The sequence below is a fragment of the Papilio machaon genome, chromosome 24, assembly GCF_912999745.1.
Source record: "Papilio machaon chromosome 24, ilPapMach1.1, whole genome shotgun sequence".
In the NCBI taxonomy this organism is placed as follows: Eukaryota; Metazoa; Arthropoda; class Insecta; order Lepidoptera; family Papilionidae; genus Papilio; species Papilio machaon.
In genome coordinates this window covers 572,701-581,942 of record NC_060009.1, presented here as the reverse complement: position 1 = coordinate 581,942, position 9,242 = coordinate 572,701, and the positions used below count along the sequence as shown (strand labels likewise).

Below are 9,242 nucleotides of genomic sequence, written 5' to 3'. Positions count from 1 at the left end.
TAGGTCCTTACATATGAAATTGGCGTTTTTCGTACTGGCCACTTTAATCACGAATTTCTCCTCTTTGGTAAGGAATTCCAAATTAAAATTTGTACAGCTATAGACTCATGTATTTGTGGTTCGATGACCATCATTCATTTGTTTTTTTTCTTCTGTTTTGTTCTGTTTGTGTCACTCATTTGACAAAATGGAAAACTTAAAATATCGCATTATTTACGAGTACGAGTTCCGCCGTGGCACTAGTGCTGCGGAAACGACTCGAAGGGTGAATGATGTGTATGGCGGTCGTGTTGCAAAAGAAAACACAGTTCGTTTTTGGTTCCAACGTTTTCGTTCTGGAAATTTCGATCTGCAGAACAAGCCCCGTGGACGGCCTGACACTCAAGTTGATAATGAAGAGTTGAAGGCTATTGTGGAAGCGGATCTATCGCAAACCACGTCCGAGTTAGCTGCAGTCTGCGATGTTAGTGATAAAACTGTTTTAATTCACTTGAAGCAAATTGGGAAGATTAAAAAGCTTGAAAGGTGGGTACCTCACGAATTGACTGAAGCAAACCGGCAAATGCGCATCGACTGTTGCGTTACATTACTAAACCGGCACAATAATGAAGGTATTTTAAACCGAATCATTACCTGTGATGAAAAATGGGTTCTTTACGATAATCGGAAGCGCTCAGCGCAATGGTTGGATCCTGGCCAGCCAGCGAAATCCTGCCCCAAGCGAAAATTAACCCCAAAAAAGTTAATTGTAAGCGTTTGGTGGACTAGTGCCGGTATTGTTCATTACAGTTTTCTCAAATCTGGCCAGACTATTACGGCTGATGTCTATTGTCAGCAATTGCAAACCATGATGGAAAAGCTAGCGGCTAAACAACCTAGGCTGGTCAATCGCTCCACGCCACTGCTGCTTCACGACAACGCTAGACCACACACTGCGCAACAAACGGCTACTAAATTAGAAGAGCTTCAATTGGAAAGTCTAAGACATCCTCCGTACTCCCCGGACCTTGCTCCAACAGATTACCATTTTTTTCGAAATTTGGATAACTTCTTGCAAGGGAAAAAATTCAACTCCGATGGGGCAGTCCAAATCGCCTTCAAAGATTTTATTGATTCCCGTCCGACTGGTTTTTTTAGCAAAGGGATCAATGAACTACCTATGAGATGGCAAAAGTGCATAGAAAATAATGGTTCATACTTTGATTAATTAAATATATTATATTAAAAAATATTCGACTTTTTGTTCCTCCCATACAAAACTCCAATTTCATATGTAAGGACCTAGTATTTGTTATGATTTAATGAATTCAATAATTATCCACTTTAGAATAAATAATAAAATTGACTCGTAGTTGTTATCGCCGAAACAAAGAGTACAAAATCGTTTTGTTGTATATGTTTTTAAGAAAAAAAGGGGCCTCCTTTTGCGAAGCCGTTATGCAGAAAAAAGAGGCGGCTGAGAGAGCTCGAGAGAGGGCAAATCCCGTCCGGGGACGTCGCAGACGACCTCGAAATGGTTCGCGTTGATGGGATTGCTGATAGCATGATTGGCTCTTGGGGTCTCCGGTACATAGCGTAGGGGCACTATGCACCAACAGAGGGGCTCCGAGGAGGTAGAAGATTGTTAGGAAAGGGTTACTTTCGTAGCAAAGCGCTGGGGGGCCGCGGTTGCGTTCCTATTTGGAGATCCCGTGACTCCTCGTTAGTGCTGTGGGCGACCACCGTGGGCTTTTGTCGGTGCAAGCCCGACATAACTTATCTTTACCCCTATAAAGATAAGTATGCGTAAGGCATTTCCCCACGTTAAAAAAAAAAAAGAAGAAGAGGAAATGAATGTGCGTAGTGGAGACCTAATTTTAGTCCTCTTTCCCTTCCTAAACTTTTCTTATAAGCAGGTGAAAATAATCTCTTTCTATGCGTCGATTATAGCTAGGGAACGCATCTGCAATACGGATCTCGATGGGCAACGGTCGTTATTTCGGCGAATTCAGATGGCCGCTTGCTCGTTTGCCACCTTATATCTCCTCCTCAAATCCACTTCCCTTTCCTATCCTTTCCTTTTAATGCAGTAGAATCCATGATAAATATTATTGCTTTGACTGTCATAAAAATTAACGTCCCAAATATTAATGAATAAAGAAATCGAAATATTTTTTCTACGCTTCGTCGAATTGATCGAGTCGTAGTGGTTTTTTTTAGGAGCAAATTTAATTTTTTTTTAGGAGAAAAAATAATACAACATATTATGCTTTGAATTATTTATTAACAAGCAAAAAAGAAATAAAGTAATCGAAAACTTAAACAGTCGAAGAATATAAATTCAATCCAAAATTAAATGCGTAACAAGGAATGCTTTTATATATAAAAAAAAAAATAACACTGCAGATTAAAAAATCACTACATAGATAATGAACGGTTTTAAAAAGAAATATCATTATGATTAGACTATTACAGTACTGGGTGTTTTTTTTTAATTAGCTAATATTTTAAAAAGCACCTACAACCATAGGACAAAAATATTAAATGACCAAAAAACATAAGATGTTTTTTATGAATTTTTATACTATTAAGTTATTAAAGTAGATATTATATCAAAAAGTCGTAATACTTTTATAAATTGATACAAATCTTAGGCAAAAAAAAAAACTAGACAGTTATTTTTGGTACAGCCATTTTTAGAAAATGTCAAAGAATATGTACTATATATTTATTATGTTTGTAAATAACTCGTATTATATACGATAAGTGAAAAGTCAAAACTACAATAATTGTGATAATTCTTACAATATAAAGTTAAATAGGAAAAAAATGCCTAACTAAATAAAGTACTGACACAGACTTCTAGTTACAATTTTTTTTTTGTTCAAACATTTTATTGAAGTTCTCCAGTCTGTAACAAAATTATTATTTTTTATTTCATTTTTTATTCATCACACATTGCAAATGGAGAGAAAACTGTCTTTCGCTCACTATAGATGTCAGAATAATCTTTTTTTTTTATTGAAAAATCTAGCGCTTGACCACGATCCCACCCGATGAAGTTATGATGTGGTCTAAAGATGGTACGCGCTAACTTTGTAAAAAAATCAAAAGTAACACTAAATATACCACAGCAACGATATCTCTCAAATTTCACTGAAAACAATTCAAAAATAAGTAATTTTTAAAGATTTAAAAAAATTGTTTTAATTTCAGCTGTGGATGCATTCCGGCTTCGGAGCACTGTTTTTTAATTCCGCCTCAAGAACAGATTTTTTTTAATCGCTAGAATGCCGTGTAAAATTTTACTCTTGGGGTTAGCGCTACCTACTTAAAGCTTTAAATTTTTCTGTCCGTTTTGCTAAATTCAAATATTAAAAAAAAAATTAACTTATTTGATTAAAAATATAAGAAAGTATGAAATCTATTATTGTATTCGAGCTTAAATAGAAATTAGATCATTCTATTTATCTTATTAATTTAATAAATGTGAATATTTAGATGGATGGATGTTTGTTTGAGGTTATCTTGAGAATGGCTCAACGGATCTTGATTAAAATTTGGCACAGATTTAGAACATAGTCTGGAAGAACATATAGGCACAGTTATTAAGTTTTTGGAACGAAGTTCCTTATCGCGCGTTGTGAAAGGGGGCTAGACGGAAAAAATTCTTACGAAAAGTTGTCACGACACTTTTTGATATATCACCATGGCAACGACGTGACTTGTGTAAAATGTACTTCTTGTGAAGACTTAAGTTTTTTATTCATAGAATAAACATTGGTTCCTTCACTAATTAATTGAGAGGAACTTTGTTCCATCCGGGTGTCCCTTGACACCTCTCAAGTTTTTTTTTTATTCTAGTAGCTAGTATATTTATATATTAACTTATAAAAAAAAAGTAAGAAAACTTCTGAAATACCTTTACTGGGTCTTCTCATCCTTGATCTCGGTGATCCTGGGTTCTGGCTTTGGATTGTTCTTCCAGACGTAATAGGACAGAGAGCTGGCGTAGGCCAACCAGCCAAGGTATGGTAACATGAGAGCAGCCGCTGTCCTATTGTAATGCACAAACGCTATGGTTGTTGCCGTTGCTGTTACACCTAGCACTGCGATTTCTATGAAAGCCTGAGAAATTTAACGTTTAATTTCTAATTAAATTTAACATTTTCAAGAATGATAATAATAATAATAATAAGCCTTTATTTCATGATAGTTTCATACATTATTTGTTTAAATTAAAATTAACAAGTTAAATTAAAGAAACAGTCATGACCCCTGTTGGGTATAGGCCTCCTCCATTTTTCTCCATTTTTCCCTATCTGTTGCCGTTTTACACCAGGATTTTCCTGCTACTTTTATTATGTCGTCTGACCATCGGGCTTTGGGTCGTCCTCTCGTTCTCACGCCTTTTACCGGGCCAGACCATAGGGTTGCTTGCTTTGTCCATCTGTTGTCTTTTGCGCGCATCACGTGTCCCGCCCATTTCCACTTAAGGCGCTGCGCTTGGTGTACTGCGTCTATTATTTTTGTTTTCTGTCTGATAGATTGACTGTTTTGTTTATCTATAAGTTTAATGCCTAAGATGCTTCTCTCCAAGAATGATACTATCCCAAAAAGTTTACAGTTTTGTAGCACATTTTATTAAGATTTTTTTTTTAATTTATATCTAGACATTTGATGATCTATCGTAAAAAAAACTTTTTATATTTTATACTAATGTAAAAAGAAGATCAATTAGAATATAATCTATATCTATCTATATATATAAAAGAAAGTTGTGTTAGTTACACTATTTATAACTCAAGATCGGTCAAACTGATTTAGCTGAAAATTGATGGGAAGGTAGCTTAGAACTAGGACACGGACATAGGAACTTTTTTTATCTTGTGTGCATTTTTTTTATTCCGCGCGGACGGAGTCGCGGGTAAAAGCTAGTATCTCATATTAATAATCTAAACACTATTTTATTTTTATTTTACAAAATCTAGTCAAAGTAGAAAGCTTCACAAGTCCTTCTAAAGAACATCTTTTTGCTAAATACATGGAACATAAATTTATATTTCTTAGATAGTGCCGGCTTAATATATCATACTCTTACATACATTACTACCAATTGACATATTTGAATTCCCTTCTTACACATTACACATTTACACAATCCATACATACATTTCACATTTATAGACCAACATTCAATCCCATTACTTTCTAGTTTAAATGAACATCATCTCTGTGGATATATTACCACCATAATAAACTTATCAATTCCTAATTTTTCCTTCATTAGAAAGAAAAAAAAAATTATTGCCGACACAAAGAAAAAGACATAAAACACAGACAAGGCACAAACTTAGTACAATTGTGTGGTAAAAGGAAGCCAGCTCAGCAAAGCGGGGATAGATTTAACTATCCCTGCGCTGTTTATCAGTTGGCTTCTTTATAAAATAAAAAAATAGCGCTATTCGATCCTTTTTTTTTTGTAAAGGACCAGCGGAAACCAGTACTGGGACAGTTTAGTGCTTTTGGCTTCCTTTAGCCACACTTTTGTACCAAGTTTGTGCCTTGTGTGTATTTTATGTACTTTATTATATGTTTTTTCTTTTTTTTTTCATTCTTCCTCTAATAAATGGAACATCAAATTGATATATCACTTTATAGTACATAAATCTCCATACATTAAAATTATTTACACAGATATTGCACATATCTGAGAAAAATTTCAAAGATATGTGTGAAGTAAACCAGTACTTGCCCAGCGTGGTTGACTCCAGCCTAGTCACCCCTAACCTGGGGTAGGCTTCGAGCCCCTCAGTGGGGACGAATAGTGAGCTGATGATGATGATAATTGTTTATTAATAAATTAAATGCATATAAACTCTTACCAGTTTATAGTCTTTCATGCCAAAGAATATAGGGGTCCATGCCCAGTTGAGAGCTAATTGACTTCCGTATAGGGTGAGAGGAAGTACTGAAGATTCTGCAATTTAAATAAACATTTTTATAATTTTTTTTAGTAATTCTAGACCTTGTATTGTATACACTTAAAATAGTTAAAAACATTGAAAGAGCTTATCGAAGAAATTTTATAGTCTTCAAAACTGAAATTATATTAATTTGAAGATAATTATAGAACTTTCGTGGCTCAGGGGTTAAAGACTTGTAATCTGCAGGTCTTAGGTTTAAATCCCACCATGTACCAATGTGTTTTTTGATTTATATATCTATTCATATATCCAAAGTTCTTACGGTGAAGGGAAGCATTGTGATGCAACCTGCCCGTCTCAAGAAATTCAAAGATTATGTGTAAACTCAACCTGCACTGAATGTGGTTGACTATAGCCTAGTCACCCCTAACTAATGGTAAGCTACGATCTGATGATAAGATAATTTTAGCATTCTTCTTTTAAATTACATATTTATCGTTTAAATCAATAATTACTACTTTTACTCGACTCCTACTTAATACTAAACTACTATTATTAGTATATTGAACATGAAAATAAAAATTTTGAGTTACTATATCGTATTTACTATATCAATGAACGTAAATTGTAAAAACATAGGCAGTATTAACACAAAATACTCAGTTGTAAAACATCCAATCCGTTATATGTTACATCAAGTGAGGTAACAATACTTTGAGTTATCAAATAGTGATGGATGAGGTACATAATCTTATCAACATTTGGTAAAATACAGATGATATATATATTTTATTTAATTATTTAAAAGACTTTGTCGCAATGCAACCATACCGCCCCATAAGCCTTCCAATTAATACACAATACATCTAATCATCTACATTGTTTCTTGAACATATGTCGGTCAACTTAAACATCATCCTGGCCTCGTCAGAAGACGGGTAAGCCAGGATAGTGTTTATCTGACCGACATTATGCGTGAAAACCTTAAAATAATTAAGTCTAAACCGTTTGTTCCGAGCACACTCCAAAACAATATGCTGGATGTCTTCCACTATCCCACAGATGTTTTAAAGCTGTCTATTGTATTTAACTGGCTGCTGTATTTGTATGATATAAAAAATAATTGGTTATGATTTTATGCTAGTTGATGCCCTAAAGATGTCATCTCTCATCTTACTACTATTATAAATGTGAATGTTTAGATCAGGGATCCCCAAACTATTTTGATTACTATTTCGGTTCCCAAAGGGGTCGATATCGACCGCTTGGGGTCCCTGGTTTAGATGATGGATGTTTGTTAGAAGGTATCTCCAGAATGGATGATCGGATCAAGCTGAAATTTGTCATAGATGATGAACATTGCCTGGAAGAAGGTATAGGCTAATTATTCAGTTTTTTTTTTTAATTCAGCACAGACAGAGTTGTGTAAATTTATTTACTGTGTTTTTAAATAAAGGTGGCAAAAAATATATGTATGGTCAAAGCTGGATAAACGAAAGTCATTGTCAAGTCCAACGGATGACCTCCATAAGTTAGAAACTCAGGTTAGAGAGAAACATCTATTAGCAAGAAATATATTGTGCTCCCTTGGACTCCCGCTTATCCAGGTTCGACTGTAATTATTGAAAGAAAAATCTTAAGTTTTAAGTCATAACATACTATACTTTACATTATTCATGCCACTAAATTTGTTTTGTGTGACACAGAATGGGCTAAAGTTATTGATAGAAATAGCTTTAAATTTATCTAATTAATGAGTAAAGAATTACTTTAATTGGTTTACAATAAATAATTTGACTCACCAGTAAAACCACCGCAGTCTTCCCACACCAAATATGAAGCATATCCCATAGTGCTGTACAGAACTGTCCAGGTTGGTCCGAATACCCACTTGGGTGGATTCCATGGTGCCTTTTTAAGATTGTCATACCAAGACTTGCCCTCTTCAGAACGTATTTGTCCAGCAAAGTACAGTCCATTTACCCAACCACCGACATTGGGCAGGATTATTGAACCAATTGCTGGCCAGTTTGCCATATTAATAATTTCACTGGAAAAAAAATGGTTTGTCTTAATCTCTTGTTTTATTAATTAAAATATAAAAAATGCATCAGCAACTTCCTGTCATTATCTTTGACAAAACAGAAAAAACAATATGTTTTAAGTGGTCTCAAAAACCTACAGTTAGTCCACTGCAAATGGTAGCTATCTAAGTATCAAATTAGAGCTATTGCAATGATGTATGTACTTTGATTTTTTGATATGAGTTTGATTTAATCAATCCGAATAGAATTAAGTAAATTCTATTCGGATTTCACATTTATATCTTTACCTAGCACTTTCAATGACAATTTCTAGAGATCCCATCTTTATATAACAACTTAGTTTCAATAGTACGAAAACAAAACACCGATTTATAACAACTATACCTATAACCCAAATTTACTTGAATACTTGTTAACTTGTAACTTTAGACTGAAATATACCAAAATATATCGAAGTTATCGGAAAAAAACGTTTGATTAGTAACATAATAGTATTTAAATACGATAAAACGACTTGATAAGAAATATTTGCTGAGTAATACCTAATTGCTAAAAAAGAAGACTTACCCGATTACTACGGATATCGATAAAATGTTTACACGGATGATGTAAGTGCGAGTTTGTTAAGAATTCTAATAAGGCTACGTTATATCTAAAAGTAGCGGTGATTGTTAACAATTACGCAATTTTTTTATTTACTTTGTTTACTTGTCTATAATAAATAACTAATGATGAAGTAAAAGTTAAAAGATAGAAAACGAATAATGTTATACTTACATAGTAAAACAATGGAGAAAGTTGTACTATCACACAATCAGCCGGTGATAACGATAAAAAATGTACTTTATACTGAAATCAAATGAAATTCAACTTTGAACTAAGGATGTTCCATCAGATACTTTGGTCATACCAATATTTGTATCGATATCATGGTATTCGATCCGTTGGTTGATCATCAATTCTCAACTCGTATAAAATTATTGAAACTAACGTTAACCAATATCGCGTTCTTTGACTAAAACGTAAACTAAAAGGTCTTATAACAATGTACAGATTCATATTTTACTAATCCAATTTTCCTCTGGTGGTATAAGTTGTAGAAATATTTATTTTCGTTTTCGCTCATTATGATTCAATTTATCTACTATTTCGCTATGATCAGTTGTGATTAATCCTAAAGAAGAATCGTATGTTATAAATTTTATTACTATTATTAAATTAAATGCAAGCATTGAACTGATGTCTTAATTCAATATTAATTTATCAAATTAATGCTCAGTGCTCACGAATC

The 9,242-nt window shown here is 33.7% G+C and overlaps 1 protein-coding gene across 3 annotated transcripts; it reads right to left on the bottom strand.

Annotated features, from left to right (window-relative positions):
* Positions 1-2,688: 2,688 nt before the first annotated feature.
* Positions 2,689-8,827, bottom strand: LOC106716222 (translocator protein). 3 transcript variants are annotated; one of them, XM_045684010.1, is made up of 5 exons: positions 8,729-8,827; positions 7,709-7,956; positions 5,865-5,959; positions 3,902-4,107; positions 2,689-2,892 (listed from the first exon to the last, which is right to left on the bottom strand). In XM_045684010.1, the coding sequence occupies exons 2-4, from the start codon at positions 7,941-7,943 to the stop codon at positions 3,904-3,906; spliced, it is 534 nt and encodes a 177-aa protein (XP_045539966.1). In that variant the 5' UTR covers positions 7,944-7,956; positions 8,729-8,827; the 3' UTR covers positions 2,689-2,892; positions 3,902-3,903. The 3 variants fall into 3 exon arrangements, with proteins under 3 accessions (XP_045539966.1, XP_045539967.1, XP_045539965.1); XM_045684011.1 differs by lacking the exon at positions 8,729-8,827 and adding an exon at positions 8,519-8,621; XM_045684009.1 differs by lacking the exon at positions 8,729-8,827 and adding an exon at positions 8,239-8,328.
* Between the last annotated feature and the right edge of the window lie 415 nt (positions 8,828-9,242).

Bases quoted from the DNA above. Each gene is read 5' to 3' on its own strand.
- LOC106716222 (XM_045684009.1), bottom strand. From the start codon at position 8,273: ATGGGATCTCTAGAAATTGTCATTGAAAGTGCTAG. The intron at 5,960-7,708 runs GTGAGTCAAATT...TTTAAATTGCAG, and splicing joins AGACTGCGGTGGTTTTACTG to AATCTTCAGTACTTCCTCTC. The intron at 4,108-5,864 runs GTAAGAGTTTAT...TAAATTTCTCAG, and splicing joins GCATGAAAGACTATAAACTG to GCTTTCATAGAAATCGCAGT.